This window comes from Papilio machaon, chromosome 1 (genome assembly GCF_912999745.1).
Source record: "Papilio machaon chromosome 1, ilPapMach1.1, whole genome shotgun sequence".
Lineage (NCBI taxonomy): Eukaryota > Metazoa > Arthropoda > Insecta > Lepidoptera > Papilionidae > Papilio > Papilio machaon.
Window position 1 is genome coordinate 4113258 of NC_059986.1, and position 17820 is coordinate 4131077.

Here is a 17820-nt window from a genome sequence, read left to right on the forward strand (position 1 = left end):
AGTATATTAAGACCCCCAAAGTGAAGTCAAGCGCCTCGACACATAATCATAAATACGAGAGTATTTAATTGTAGTAAATATATTGTAGTGAGTAGTATTGTACAAATGTATTGAATTTTGTATATATCTAAGACATACTCACAGATTAACAATAAAGGGATGATTGATTTCTGCGAGTATGTTTTTCTCGTTCATGACGTGATCAACTTGCTTCAGGCGGATGACGTCGGCCATAGACAGGATCTTCATCGCCAGGTATTCATCCGCCGCCTTGTCCCGGCACAGGCACACCCGCCCAAATGTTCCCGTACCTGTAACAAACAGTTTTACTCATATAACATAGTGAACACCTCACCTTCACATATGTACTTTGTGAGTCATAACTATCCTAAAGCAAACAAATTTCTACGATTGAAATAAAGAAAAACCATATATTTAAAGCGTTAATTTTCTAAAAGTCCTAGTGACATTGATTACGAATTATTTCTACGATTTGCAGAATTTATAACATAGGTAATTTTTTTCCTGTGCTAAAGAAACAACAACATTTCATTTTTAAAGATGTGAACACTTAAATGTTTTCAATGTGATGTAAAGTAACTGGGGTATTTCATCTTGTGAATCATTTACAAAAACATATACGTATCATTGATTCCAGGAATTGCTAATGGAAGTATTTGTGGCAATCTTTTTCCTCTAACATAGTAAAGAGGAAAAAGGAGGAGGAGTAAATTGCAGGCAAAAGACGCACTGGACGAAGAAAGAAATCGTGGCTGCGTAATATCAAGGAGTGGACGAATATTGCCAGCGTTGAACATTTATTTCGCTTGGCACAAGACCGGAAAAAGTTTACTGAGCTGACGGCCAACCTCCATTAATGGAGAGGCACCTAGAGAGAGAGAGAGATAGTAAGGAATGTGTGATCTAAACCAGTAAAGCGCTGATATCGTGATTGGTTCTGTCAGAATATAAAACCTACTTATGTATAGAACATTACAAAAAAGAAAAAATACATGACAGCTAAAGTACAAAGAAGATCTTGTGACATTTTTTGGTGTCAATAGGGGGCACTAGTGAGCTGTTATAATTTAGTTTGACTTATACCCACCGATCCAGATATGTGTCGGTCTAGCTATATCTTTAAAGCGCAGCGACTTTCCTGACAAATAGGTAGCGGGAGACTGGCTTTGGCGATGACAAATAGAAATGTTGATGACGCGTGCCTGTGTTCGAGCCTCTATGACATTGTATTCTGTGAGTACCTTAGCGACTAAAATCGCCAGGTTTTGAAGATTTACGTTGCCTTAAGTAAGGGCCTAAAAATACGTCTGTTTTAAAACCAAATGCTCGAGGACGCCTATTATCGGCAGTTATTTAAAGACCTTAGTTCGATTTAAAAATAATGATATTCATAAACAACTCGCGGGAGGGCGAAGGTCTTTAGTTAACACAACAATCAATTACAAGAGATGAAGTTATTCTTACGTACGCCGATACGTAAGGAAAATAGATATGGGAAGTTAAAACGTACCAATACGCAATATTTGCACGTCCTAGTCGCAGATTTATGAAAACTAAGCTGCAAAACCAAGAAACTTGATCCCAATATTCGATAAACATAACAAACATCAATAAATTTTCATTTCAATGTGCAAATCTATAGATGAATAAAAACAAAAAAGTAGCCATGTATCTCGCTTTCAAGACATCATGATTTAAAAACATGGTCATATTATAGGTATGTTATAAACGTTGTAATTGATTTTATTTGAAATCAAAAACTTTATTTCATATAATAGCGTGCATGAAAACAGGTTATATACAAATGATTCAATTACATTATAAACACAAGCCTCTTGACCTAAACCCAATTAATTTGTTTGTATTTCTAGCAACACTTGTTAATCCGAGGTGGCCTGTGACGCGCGAGGGTTTCGTAAGTCTACAGCGGGTAAATTTATTTCTACGTTCCGTTGCGCAAGGTAGGTGGTCCGCTGTGATCGCTTCACCAACTCTACACGTAGCCAATTTGACGAGTTGGTTTATTTACAAAAAAATGTCCTCTAGACAAGAATATTCATAAGACCAATATAGAAATTATTTATAAGTAGCAATTAGGGAACGTCCGATTATTAGTATACCATGAAACGACTATAAAATATCCCTCCATATCATACAACGTAGTAAAAATTCTCTACATATATATGTTACATAAAAGAAAACATCACAAACATATTGTATTTTTAACAGCAATAGCACTTGAGATGGAAAACGTTTCGGTTATAAAGCCTTCATTCAAAGAGGAAATATTATAAATCAAATAACACATAATGTGGGCGTTCGTTCAATGACCGCTGACCACTCGGCACAAGCGGACTTTGGATGAGCACATTTCACATGCAAAAAGGCACCGCTTAGAATGTTTCCGCTTACTGAAATCGTAACTATATATTTCCAACGACGTAATAAGTTACAAAGTAATTTGCGTAAACCTTCTTAACTTTGTTGAAGTATCGCAACAGTGAATTATACACATAACCACAACCAGCACAGTTCTTGATTAAGGAGAAATATAAAGGGCAACTTACGTACTTTTTAGGTATATAGGAATCCAAATAATTAGTATTAAACTATGTTTATATATGATGTCACATCACACATTGTGCATTTACATAGTTTTTTTTTATGATTTTGCTATATCAGTTATTTATAATAATCAAAGATATGAACATACATAAGGAGAAGCCTAAAGAAGATCTCGTCAAGTTCAAGAAAAAGCTGAAGAAGTAATCATAAGACAAAATCAATAATAATAAAAATAACATCAACCAACATTTTGTGAATAGCTCATGATCTCATCTGCTATCTGTGCACACTAACAGTAAAACTTGCTAAATTGGTCTACTGGCTCATATACACTGTGACCACAAGCAAAGTCGCCTCGGACACCGGTTCGACCACTTTCACTGTTGTAAACATAACGCACTTCGACTGGTTCGCGCCATTTACGTCACGACGGCACTTCGATTACGCATTACACTTTGAAATTTACACTTTACAAAGGAACAAATAAATTTTTAATGTTCTCTTTACTCAGTATTTACGAAGGCTCCCAAATTTTTATTGTTCTCAGTTATTTTAAGCAAACAACATCGCGTTTCTGATTTATGGCTGTTAAAATTACAATTAAAAATCTTTTTCCTATTAAATTTTGTAAACAATTACGTCAAAAGAAAATTTTTACATGTTAAGGTTCGTAGATTCGTATACGAACAAATGCAAACCTTACAGTGGCAGCCAGTTTAAATATGAAAAAGCGTTAAAATGGTACACCTTATGCAAAAATTAAACAAAAATTATCATTCAAATTTCAGTCGTGACTGTGTAAATCTGCTTTTAACATCTATTTATACCGACTGTTTTTTTTTTTCTAAACTTCATAATCTCAACAAAATATTGTGCGCAATCTGCAACCACGCACGGTCGAGCGATTCGACTCAGTTATCGCTGTAAATTGTCTCATTATACTATTGACATTGAATGTACAATGATATCAATTCGAATGTAACGAAACCTAATTAAGTCACGTATTTAACACCATAAAAATTACGTTCACATCGACGCCGCGATCTAAATAAAAAAAAATACACAATGAAACGATTAAAAATAATAAAAAAAAAACAAAATTCAAAAACACGAACTTATAGAAAAGTAATAAAAAAGTTTTCCTAAGTTAGATTCAAAAGCTATCATAAATAGAAAGTTGGTAACTATAATAACGATGTGAATGTGTATTTAAAGATTAATTTGTCTCTTTCATTACTACATTACATTTTATTCTTTATATTATATCATATCTAATTAGGAGCGATGAGTAATTTTACGAGGATAATAAACCCAAATATTTAAAAACATAAGACACACGTTAACCGCTTGCGAGATATTTTAGTTTCATTTAATATTAAAAGCTCTTTACAACCGGAGCCTTGTTCTACATTTATAATAAATGTAATGGGATTATTAGCTCCCAACTGTTACGTACACACAGATGCAGGACACAATGCTATTAAAACCGAGTCGCTTGAAAATCTTTCAACATTCTTTATAAGGTTTCGGTCATGGCCTGTCACCTTTACCAACGACACACCAATCAAAATAATCCATCCATCCATCTCTTCAAAGAAACTTTGGAGAGATGGATGGACAATATCACTTGATAATCGAGATAATCGCTTTTCAGTACAATATAATTAATTTCGGGTTTCGTAATTTTTTTTTTCAAATTTGTCCCGTAGCGGTATGAAAAGGACGGTGAAAGTTTATTGTGTCTTTCGAACCCCATGTAGACGAAGCCACATTAAACAGTTAAGTAATAAAGTAAATGACTAATTCAATGCAATCTTAAATTTGACCGTCACAGATTCGCATAAAATAAATTAAATGATTTTTGTAAGATTTAATTGCTTAATAGTTAGCGCTCTATTTCGTTCCAAATGTCTTAGGTATTTCCTAATTCTCTATTCGATTACACCTACAACGATACCGGAACTGTAGTTCCGATATCGTAGAGCATAATGTTTGAGCATTTAGGAAGTCTGTATTCTGTTCACACACTAAACTAAATTGAACCAAAGAGTTGACTCTAAGATTCAGTGTTCGTATTCTCAGATATTTTATGCCATGATTTACTGCCGCAGATTGCCAAAAGTTAAAAAGAAAAAGTTATGTAAGAAGACTTAAATTCTTCAATATATTTTACGTGAGTTAAACCAGAAGTTTTGTAAAATATTAAATCATGTTATATTGCTACTTCTACGTCTAAACTTTTAGTATGCAAGTCTTGGAATGAAAATGTTTTACGTAATACCATTCATATCTAAAGCCCAACTAAATAACTTCGGATAATATGAAAGGTGATCGATTCAAGGTTAAGTTATTTGCGATAGGAAGTATGCAATGTAAAGACTAGAAACAAAGAACCTAGTTAAATGTTACAAATCTTTCAGAGAACCAATTTAAAATATGTTTATTATAAAAGCCGACAACATTTGTCACCTCCTAGCGGTAAACAAAAATTTTACAATTAATTTTAACATCATTTAATACAGTCATATTGAATCGGGGCAATAGAAAAACTTTCTTCAACACATTCTGTCATAGACTTCGAAAATGTTTTCATTATAAGTTTAGAATGATTTGGTAAGTACATTAAAGCCTACATTTAGGTGTGTGATATTATTTAGTACGAATAATAATCTAGACATATTTGCAAGTGATAAAACGTTATCCTATCGTGTATAACGCCGTTAAGACTTAGTTGCACTTGTATTCGGTAGATTTTGTATTGTAATCTTCAACTTCGATAAGCGAGAACATAAAAACTATAAAATATTTTAACTTAAATAGATAACGCGAGTTATTCTTTTTTTGTGAAGTTACTACATTTTTTACTTGTCAACGAGTTAATTGATATGTGAAAATGTGTGTCTATCCAATAAAAATTATTATTACTTTAATTTAATTATTTATACATTCATCACGTATTGTTTCAGTAGTCCGTTAACATTACTTACGATACCCGGCGCTTTAAGAACCAAACTTAGTAATAAGCTAATAAGGTATACGGCACATCGATGAAAAGCACGTATAGTAATATAGCACGTATATAAGTATAATCTCCCAAGTTGCTTAATTTACTAGCTATAATGTTCAAGCTACTATACACATTTCCAAAAATTAACTAACCGAAATTTTACAAATAAACTACCACGAACGATAAACAACCTGATATGGTAGCTAACACTTGAAGATCTTTTCAATCCTTCTTAATCCGACATTATCCATTCGGGTAAGATCAAATATATTATATCTTATTCTGGTAATCTTTATAGTTTGTCCGGACACTTAAAGTCAACAGTAGGGGGGCTATACAATACATCTAGTTATATTGTTATATATACACATACACATATATATATATATATATATATATATATATATATATATATATATATATATATATATATATATATATATATATTTATTTACATAGATTATTGTCAGCTGCAGCTTTAAGTATCCACATAAATAATACTTTACATTAATTACTATTAATTTCAACATGTTTATTAATAATAATAGTAATCATAAACGGATTGTCAATGACGTATAATGGTTGAATTAATAATAAACAATACACGGTCGGAATACAAAGACGGCTGTTAGCGTTCGACTCGCGGTATAAATCATAATGAGCTTTGCAACTTAAATATACAATGATATTACAAATTGAACATTTTGATAATATCTTATTAGGTAGGTAGGCACCTATGTGATACTGCAGCAATATTACCGTATGTATACAAAAATATTTCATTAGTAAATAATATTCCGTAATAATTTTAATAATTATTTTTGCTCATTGCACATTTTCAAGCTTTTGGTCTCAGTTAAAAAGCAAGTCTTCGATCGCTCTCATGGTTAGCAAAAGGCTTAAATCAGGGAAATATTTCAAATTATGAATCATAATAAATCTATTAGTGGTGTTCTGTGTGTTATTTTATCTATTTTAAAAATAATATTCGTTGTATCGTTGTACTTTAAATAAACAATAACCTCAAATAGAAATTCGACATATTGCTACAATAAACATAACGGCGTTGAGATACATATAGGTAGCTATTAGTTAAGATTAATATTAACGCATAATTATAAGTGTTAACATATACAGCATCCAAACTGTTACTTGAATAAGAACTTAACCCTTGTGAATGCGTGCAGTAAACTTAATTATCTCACTAGAAAACTTAACATTTGTCTAAATGAAATACATTATTGGTGACATGTCGTAATACATATTGAAAACAGATTATTTACTGATGTATTAAGCCTGGGAGTTTATTCTACTGTATATTACTTTTTGTTTGTCAAGTATACATTTAAGTCATAAATTTTTTGTTAGTACGTAACTAGCCGCAGGCGGTGTCAAGGATTATAGTAACATTTTGCAATTGTTGGAAGTCATCCAAAGCATCTTTCGTCTCTATCATATTCAAACTAACAGTAGAAATCAGTGGATGTTGCGTATTTATTTTGAATTTCCCCGTCACACATAAATTTCACTCGTTTAAACTTTATTTCGCGTTCGTCGGCCGCCTGATAATCATGTATAGAAGGGCGTCCCGCCAACTAAACGTGGTTAGAATATGTCTACACTCTCATACACACAAAACTAATTGTGTTTATTGAAAATTATTTATTGGTTTAATAAAATATTTATTTGTGAACAAATATAATACACGAGGTAGGCAAAGGTAGCAACTACTGACCACCCCTCATTCCGAATAAAACAGTATGAAGTTGCGTACGTAACAAAAATAAAAGTACACGATAATCTATTTACATTACCAACCACATTAATATCACATCTACTTGATTTATTACCTTCCTTATATAATACTTTCGTAAAAAGTAAAAGTTGTGGAAAATTTATAATTGTCAATACAACGCTATATTAAAAATGTATTTCCAGTTTAAACACTTTCATAGTATCCAAACTACCATAATCGTATTCAAATTAAACTGGTTTTTAGCTAAACGATTTGAAAGATGATCAAAAATTACATTATCTAATATCGACTTTATATTGTTTAGTAAATTACTTATGTATTACAAGGTGCTTTATTTAGTGGCCTGATTTTATATCATCATTTCAATAACTTTATTATTTCTTACGATTAATACATCAAAAACGAATCAAATCTTTACTGTCGCATTAATAAAATAATATTTATTATGGTCATACCACGACTCCACAGAAAACAGACGTAAAGTGATAATTTTGCATTTCTTCAAATGATTTTCATTTGATTTCTTCCAGGAAAATACATCATATTTTCTTATGAAAACTAGAAAAAGATTTAAAACTATTAGCAAAATTTATAAAACATTTTCGTGTTTTACAAACATATTTTGTACCAAACAGTGTTAGTTGTAACAGCATTGCGTGCAACCGGTCTCCGCAAATTACTCCCGCCGCCGTCTTGTATAATAATTATTTGTACATATTATGCCAGCAATTTACAACCCTATTTATTTAAATTAGAGCCGTTTAAAAAGTGTGTTATGGTCGTTTTTATAATTCATCACAATATAATATGAATTTCATAGTACAATGTTTTGACATTGTACTATTTTAAGATCAATTTGGTTAGTTTTGGTTGTAATATTTTCTTATGCAATCATCATCACATAAAGCTTAAAAAATAATCACTTAGATATTTAGTTTATCGATGGTATTTTTATCCTGTAACGCTTATTCAATTCTATTTAATTTGTGTGTGTTGAGTAAGTAATTGATAAAATTGACCAATAATGAGACGTAATTAACAAAATTAGATTTAAGATACGTTTGACATGCTTATGACGCATGTATTAGTAGATATTTGCTAAATCCTCCAAAAGTGATATTATTTGCAGAAGAGATCCGCGCGGAAGGCACGTGTTGGCAGCCGGCGATATACTAATCTTTCAAAACAATGTTAAATATACCGGTTTTCTCACTCAAACAATCAACAACATCTCGTAAAAACCCACCCAGAGATAGCTCTGAGTAATAAACGTTGAATAAATCATTTTTAGCAATTAAAAGAACTAAATAAAACAACACTTGGAGTATCTGCAAATTCACATGTTCTTTAAATTAATTGAATATTACCGTTAACTTGCATATTGTTATCATGATGAAGCTTAGCGATATTGTTTCCGTAGAATCTATAATATTGTCTATAAATAATTTTAAAAAATGAAGAAGATGTTTGATTAATATTAGATAATTGATTAATTTTGAATTATTCTTATTGTAAATTATAGATATATAGGTATGAAAAGATTATTATAACACATTCATGTAGGTACTACTCCTTTAAAGTAAATAAACTACATAATTAACTTTAACTTACAATCGCTTGTGGAATCAAACTGTTACAATCAGAACCATAAGATCATTAAAAAATATCGCGAAACTTTTTTAATATCTTGAAATATGTTTAATACTAAGAAAAAAATATTTGTTTTGTATAAATTGTCCTACTCAAACGAGTATTTCCTAGAAACGTGGGAGTTCTTAGTTGAGAGTTTTATATAGGTCAAGCCGGAATTGGAAAATCCAGTGTATCCAATTGATATGGGTTATTTTAGTTTATCCGTAACGAAATAGACTTTTAGGACGATGGCCCCTAATTACGTAAATACTTCAACACTTGTTACATTTAATACCAAATTAAAAGAACACTTATATTCAGAATTGTTACAAGATTTTATATACAGAAATAAACTTTTGTTGAAATAAGTCACTTTTGTTGAAATCAGTAAGATTTCATCAGGATCATTCAACTACGGATAACAAACGGTTGTATCGATTTCCTCGAGTCCTTATTGTTTTTAGGTTAAGGATTCAAAGATTTACGTCGAGATTATTTTAATCCTAGAAATAAACAGTACGAATGTAATAAGAGAATCTAAATTAAATGATTTCATCGGTTCAGAGACGATCGCAGTAATGAAGAAATCATGATTCCAGTATACGTACAGACAAACTAGATAGATAAGAAGAGAAGGGCCGGATTTAAGCCTTCGGTTATCTCAATATCTGTTAGTCAAAATTAAGTAGTAAATTGTTACTCGTTTTTTTTTTGTAAAACATTTTATGCTATTACAAAACATGTCAATATTTTGCATCAAAAAAAGCATAACAAAACTATCCTACAAAGACAAAAATGTGAAAAAAACAAGATTAAACAAAGTTCTTTTTGGTAAGAGTATCATTAAAAAATATTTATGGTCGCATAAGCGTTAATTAGCGATGCTCTAACGAGAAAAAAACAAAAAATAAACACACTTCGATTGTCGACGCAACATTAAAGAAACGGAACGTTGTCGTCGCGCGTCGGTATCCGAAATAAACGTCCGAAATTCTGTCGTGTGGTATAGACAAACATACAATGTCACGGTTGCAACGTTCGGAGAAAGTCTCTCCTCCTCCCCCGCATCACCGACACTATCGTTATTCGTATCTTGTAATTCGTCGACGCAGCTGCTCATTACGCAATCTGCTGCCTTCTGTATACAGTACATGTGGAATTATTACTGTTTACACATTCGGAGGTTAATAGCCTTGTGGGCTACATTAAAAGCAAACGTAACTGTAACCACAGATGTATCTAATGTTGAGAAAGTTAAACAAACAAATGTCATAACGATGTCTTCTATTGTCCATAATCTTTGTCTATACATCTTGGTTTCGGGCATTTTGTTTTTCCTTCATATAACCTGCATAAACTACGAACAGTTAACATGACTAAAGGAGACTTACTAAGAAGAATTACACTTATTCCATACACAACTGAATAGTTTCAACACATACTGCAAAAAACTTTTCACATACCAGGAAATGTGTCAATAACTGCACTGTGACTGGCCCTCGCAACCCGCATTCACTCTCAATATTATTAATAATAATAAAGATAAGTGAATAGCAGATGGTGGAAAGCGGCCAAGGGCATTGCATCCGCGGCAGACGATGCACCCAACCGTCAAGGCAACAATACTGTTAAATCTGGACTTTATCGAAAAAAAAACCTTTTTTAACCTTAACCCACCTAAGCAAAAAAATGTTAAAATTATATAGTCAATGATCAAAACCGTCATTTAGTCGTTTGTTTTTCAAAGAAATTGTATATTCAATGTGTAGTACATTAAGTAAGTTGCGCTTATTACTTATCTAGCATTTATAATTATTTCAGTATTGAACGGAATAATGCACGGATAATGTTTACTATCGTACTAAATCTAGGTGCGGCTTTCATAATTTATATCAAATTCCAAGTAGCCTTTATTTAAATTCAAATAAATGTTAATACAAATTATAACTTTAATTAAGATTTTCAATTTTACATCTCATGCATATTGCAGGTAATAAATTATTTATTTTGTTGATTCGAAATTAGACTGAAACACACTAAAATAATGTTAATACCGCAAATGCGATATAGTTGTGTTATAATTTAATAAGAAAATAGTACAAGAGCGCTATAAATTACAATATTTACGCGGAACCCAGACAAAGACGGCCATGTACCGGTTTTGCAGAGAGCGCGCTGTCGCTACCATCGGTCACTGGCGCTTTTCTCAGGCGCATTGTTTTTCTTGGCTTTCTTTTCTATGTCCGCACTCCGCACACGCGAGTAGTGCGGACAACATTATAGTCACTAAAATAAAGTTCTCAGAGTGTTATATTTGTCCTACATGCCGTAAGCAAATGCAGAATGGGATTCAAACATATGATAACATTGATTGTTTTTTCAAAATTAGACGGGGAATTCTTCTATGTTCGGATATAAAGATAATTTTGATATCCGTATCTTACAGGACTTGTATTACAATAGAAGATGTTTTTAGCTCCGTGAAACTATACATCACATTTCTTCTCATATTTCCATTGAACAACTATAAATTATATTATGTATTTAAAAACGGAATCTGGTACAAGGTGTCAGTTAAGGATCTGACGATTAGCAAATATCAGTTTTTAATTTATAATATCACTTTGCTTAACATTATAGTTTCGATATACTATTTTTAATCTGTTATTCACGACCGAAAATTCGATACGATAATATTGTTCTTCGAAACGCTTAACTTTTTATTTCGTATGAAGTTTTCATCTCAATAAAAACTTTAAATATAATTATATAGGCACATGTATTAAATTCACATGCCTACGTACTTCTAAATCTCAACCTCACGAATAACATTACGCTCCCACTCTGGGGCTTGGAGCCTACCCTAAAGTAGGGGTAACTAGGCCATAGTAAATCACGCTGGTCCAGTGCGGGTTACTTGACTTCACACATATCTTTGAATTTCTTCGCAGGTATGTGCAAGTTGCTTCACCATGTTTTCGTTCACCATAAGAACGTCGGATAAAAGTACATATGTAAATTGAAAATCATAAAACACATTGGTACATGGCGGGTTTCGAACCCATGACTTGCAGATTACAAGTTAATTGCTTAATCCCTGAGCCACCGACGTTCATGTATACAAATATATTCGCATATGCATATCTTAGTTAAATTAATAATTAGGGTGTAACGTCTGAATGATAAAACAAACACACATTAGGCCGGGAGTTTATCAGATTAGTAAACACACTGACCCAGATATTACAAGTGTACGCGTAATAATTTAGGCGAGAAAGATAAGGTAGACAAAATAAATTACATATGCATTTACAGCGTTAGCAAATGGTTCTTAGTATTAAAAAAAATATATAACATATAGGAACTACTAGTACTATAACGGTATTATGTGGTTGTCACTCTTTCTATTGCAACCGTAACTAGGGCGGTGCGAGGACAACACACACTTTGCTCTACTTCTTAACTAACCTAACATTAACATACGACATTAATGCAAATGTTTATATAAATACTTTTCAATCATCAGCCTGTCCACAGCTGGACACATGCCTTTCTCGGTATTTGCTGATCTCTTTTGTTCGTAAGAAATATGTTTGTTTTTAGTAACATACGTTGGATAAATAATTTCATTAAGATTTAAGTTGTCTCGTCCGTTTGTTATTTGACATTTATCTTCTTTAAAATCGAAAGTGAAATGTGAGTGAGATTCTTTAAAAGTTGATTTTATTTAAATCATATCTCGTAAACAACCGTTTCATGTCCAACAATCTGGTTGCACGGAAAATAACATATGACATTAGAAACATACTCTCTTTTGCTTTTTTTATACATCATTTTTTATAAGAAAGTAAGCTTTCGCCGATAGAAGTTGACATTAAATAGCACTTTTATGAGAGATCGAGAACGATTTATGATCCTTGTTCATATCGCAATAAAGAACCTGTATGTTACAAAAGCATCGCTATACAAAAATAGCTTTTTAAAAATAATTTTCGACTGGCGAAAATAGTATAAAAAGATCTTGATGGCTTGGTACTTTATTTTTACTTTATTAAAACTTTAAGCTAAGAATTCGACCCTATAAATACGATTTATTTATTGATAAAGAAGTTTGTGAATTTTTGTACAGCCTTGATTACTACGATATTTGTCATAATATTTAGCTGATAGCTGCAGGGGGAAACGCGACCCGGTTCGTATTGTAGATAGGCACAAATTCGATCGCCCTTGGCCCATATCTGCTATGTCACTGGGTCGAAGGCTGCATGTACTCCTATACTTTATCGCGCAATATTATTTTAAGTACTTTCTACTACTACTACTTCTGCAAAAATATGAAAGTTCACTTTATCACTACTATCGCTATATTTAGGAAAACATAGCTAATATGATTATATTCTTTTGTGCATTCTATCTGTTTTAAAAAATAAGAATATTAACATATAAATCTATTTCTCTGCACAAAAGCGAATACTTTCACTTGCATCAACGTATGCAAATGAGCTATTTGTCTGTCTGGTATAAGATGTCTTCCCTTAACCTGATCCACAAGAGATATTACGGAGTCGTATCAGAAATAAATTCAAAATTAATTAGTTAATTTTTATCAATCATCATCAATACTTTTGAGTATACTTCACGCAATATTTGTACAAATATGTCTTATTTTAATATGAAATCTATTATTTTAGAGGAATAAAAAGTCCACTCTATTCCTATATGGTATATCACTCAGATACATTAAACGTCTTTACTCAATGTTGATTTACATTTGTGCCTAAGGTAAAATAACATTTAGTCAAATTGTTTTTAGCATATTTTATAAATAATTTACTTTCAAAAGATTTATATTTACATTTTTATATCTATGAATATCTGCAGAATTATGGTATTCCAAAAATATCTTCTAAATATATCAGAAATATTTATTTCGACTTGCACTCAATTTTCAATCTAACATTAATGTCACAAATATTAATATTAATGTAAAACATTTCACAAATTAATTTACGATGCACCCAAACCGATGCATTTACAATCTGCTATTCATTTATTACTACCACTAATTAAGACTACATCGTAATATTCGAAAGTAATATTAGATAGTTATCTCACTAATATTGTAAATGCGAAAGTTTAGATGGATGTATGTTTGAAGGTATCTCCGGAACGAGTCAACGGATCTTGATAAAATTTGGCACAGATGTAGAACCTAGTCTGGAAAAACACAGACTACTTATTACGTTTTTTTTAATTCCTCGCGGATGGAGTCGCGGGCGACAGCTAGTTAAAGTGTATTTCTAAAATTGAAATTCGGCTTACACTTAACACATAAGTGCGAATTGCTTAAAATGTGTTTAAAGATTTAGAAATACATAAACAGAACTTTCTCGTCCCCAAAAGTGCTAATTAATGAAAGTGCTAATCAAAGTATGCAAGAGATTTTATAAATATAAAGTATTCTTGATACCTTTATTAAAGACAAGCTTTTGTCCGCGACTTTTTCCGTGAGGATCAAGAAAATCTAGTATCCTAGCCTATGTTACTCGCTGATCATGCAGCTTTCTAATAGCAAAAAATTTAATACGGATAAACACATACAAAAATACAAATCTTTTCTCTTTATAATATGAACATAACGTACATAAGTAGATAGACGGCGCTCATAAACTTTTGATCACATCAATAATGTACATTTGGTTATATTATATCTTACTAATATTATAAATGCGAATGCTTAGATGGATGGATGGATGGATGGGTGTTTGTTTGAAGATATCTCCGGAACGGCTCAACGAATCTTGATGAAATTTGGCACAGATGTAGAACATAGTCTGGAAGAACTCATAGGCTATTGAGTTTTTTTAATTACGCGCGGGCGACAGCTAGTAAATAGTAATTATTATCATACATAACTACAGTTATTTATTCAAAAGAGAATATAAAACAATCAATAGCTCTGACGTTTTTATCTCGGAAGATATAAAGCAATCGTTATCCGTTTTCTTATTTTGGAAGGAAGATTGTCTCGACAAAATCTAGAAATGGCTTTAATCCTAAAGAATTAAAGAAAGATTATTTTAAAAATATTTTATATATGATGTATGTATACATAAATATCTCGGTGAGGTACATATAGGAGGACGCAGCGTAAGCGACCCACACGATATCATTTAAGAACAACGATATAGTCAAGGTTCCCATTTTAATAGTAATCCTTTAACAATGTTATTTTCAATAAGTCAAAATTGAGAAACTGTTTCAATGTTAAATACAGTTTGTTTTACATCGCAATAGGTGAGTGGTTGGGACTTCGACTTCCAAGTAGGTAGATTGCAATTCAAATACAGCAAGAAGTTTTAGAAGAAGAATTAACTAAGTATTTTAAGTAAAGATGACAGATTCTTGCACTTATTCTTGTACTTCACGTTATTCTTTTATTTTTAATACATACATTTAAATAATCTATTGTGTAATATCTTTAATGTTAGGATTTAAAGTTGATGGAAAAAATAGACGAATTTAAATGTAAATATTAGGTCCTTACATATGAAATTGGCGTTTTTCGTACTGGCCACTTTAATCACGAATTTCTCCTCTTTGGTAAGGAATTCCAAATTCAAATTTGTACAGCTATAGACTCATGTATTTGTGGTTCGATGACCGTCATTCATTTGTTTTTTTTCTTCTGTTTTTTTTCTGTTTGCATCACTCATTTTACAAAATGGAAAACTTAAAATATCGCATTATTTATGAGTACGAGTTCCGCCGTGGCACTAGTGCTGCGGAAACGACTCGAAGGGTGAATGATGTGTAGGGCGGTCGTGTTGCAAAAGAAAACACAGTTCGTTTTTGGTTCCAACGTTTTCGTTCTGGAAATTTCGATCTGCAGAACGAGCCCCGTGGACGGCCTGAGACTCAAGTTGATAATGAAGAGTTGGAGGCTATTGTGGAAGCGGATCCATCGCAAACCACGTCCGAGTTAGCTGCAGGCTGCGATGTTAGTGATAAAACTGTTTTAATTCACTTGAAGCAAATTGGGAAGATTAAAAAGCTTGAAAAGTGGGTACCTCACGAATTGACTGAAGCAAACCGGCAAACGCGCGTCGACTGTTGCGTTACATTACTAAACCGACACAATAATGAAGGTATTTTAAACCGAATCATTACCTGTGATGAAAAATGGGTTCTTTACGATAATCGGAAGCGCTCAGTGCAATGGTTGGATCCTGGCCAGCCAGCCAAATCCTGCCCCAAGCGAAAATTAACCCCAAAAAGTTACTTGTAAGCGTTTGGTGGACTAGTGCCGGTATTGTTCATTACAGTTTTCTCAAATCTGGCCAGACTATTACGGCTGATGTCTATTGTCAGCAATTGCAAACCATGATGGAAAAACTAGCGGCTAAACAACCTAGGCTGGTCAATCGCTCCACGCCACTGCTGCTTCACGACAACGCTACACCACACACTGCGCAACAGACGGCTACCAAATTAGAAGAGCTTCAATTAGAAAGTATAAGACATCCTCCGTACTCCCCGGACCTTGCTCCAACAGATTACCATTTTTTTCGAAATTTGGATAACTTCTTGCAAGGGAAAAAATTCAACTCCGATGGGGCAGTTCAAATCGCCTTCAAAGATTTTATTGATTCCCGTCCGACTGGTTTTTTTTAGTAAAGGGATCAATGAAGTACCTATGAGATGGCAAAAGTGCATAGAAAATAATGGTTCATACTTTGATTAATTAAATATATTATATTAAAAAATATTCGACTTTTTGTTCCTCCCATACAAAACTCCAATTTCATATGTAAGGACCTAATATATCCCTTAAATAGAGGTGCATAACATAATACAACAAAATATCTTACCTATAGTTTTTAAAATCTGCAAATCATCTAATTCGTATTCTTTTTCTTCTTCGGAATAATCGGACTCTGTGGCGGTGGTGGACTCCTGCTCCTCTGAGGACGAGGCCACGGACAAAGAGCGCACATCTGAGCCCAGCTCCGAGCTGCACTCCCGCATCAACTTCGCACTGGCCATCATCATTATTAAAGTTTTTGTCACAATGTTCCAATAAGAAAAATGAATTTAACAAAATTCAAAACATTATTTTAATAAATTAATAACACCGCCAAATGTTTATTGAATTTTATTTTTAATAATTCAATTTTAAATTAATTAAAAGTTTTAACGTATGACGAGTGGGAGAACGCGATACGAAGACGTCGAGAGACGCGTTCACTTCTCACCGCGGCTCGCTTCTCACTGGCGTGCTGGTGCTACGGATATAGAGATCGGATAGGAATCAACTATACGTACGGCATGTAATACATATAAATCACTTTATATTCCGACTTTACATCTTTTCTAAACGGACAGCGGTAAACATTTATTTATATATTTATTTCCGAATATTTAAGCTCAACAGTCCAGTTATTCTAGACCATACGATGAACAACACCGCTTAGTCGTCTCGCAATTAATAAGGCCACTCTATGTAATTTCGGCACTATCTAAAACTTTGAAATACTAGGTTATTGGAATGTTAGTAAGACTGAAGGGATAGATTTGCTTATCAGTAGTAGGTGAAACTAAAAATAGACTGATTATTGGAAACGGCCATAAAACTATAGATATTTTCGCATCACCAACAACGTAACTCTTACTTATCCTGTTTTGATGATATTTTTTGTTGCTACTGAGTCATAAGTTACAAATGATTTCAACTTGTTTAGTCACAGATTTGGAATGCAATGTTTCATCCAAATAACTACTAAAACACAAGTTGTTTGTTGATCACTCGAAACAAAAAGACAGTGCTCCAAGTAACTGA

At 32.5% G+C, this 17820-nt stretch overlaps 1 protein-coding gene across 1 annotated transcript in view; it reads right to left on the minus strand.

Moving 5' to 3' along the window:
- Positions 1-17087, minus strand: part of LOC106714444 (cAMP-dependent protein kinase catalytic subunit 3) — a 31133-nt gene extending 14046 nt beyond the window's left edge. The window contains exons 1-2 of the mRNA XM_014507497.2: positions 16853-17087; positions 143-311 (exon numbers count right to left, since the gene is read on the minus strand). Of these exons, the coding sequence (XP_014362983.1) occupies positions 143-311; positions 16853-17033 (350 nt within the window). The 5' untranslated portion in view covers positions 17034-17087. The remainder of the gene's footprint in view (positions 1-142; positions 312-16852) is intronic.
- Positions 17088-17820: the final 733 nt, after the last annotated feature.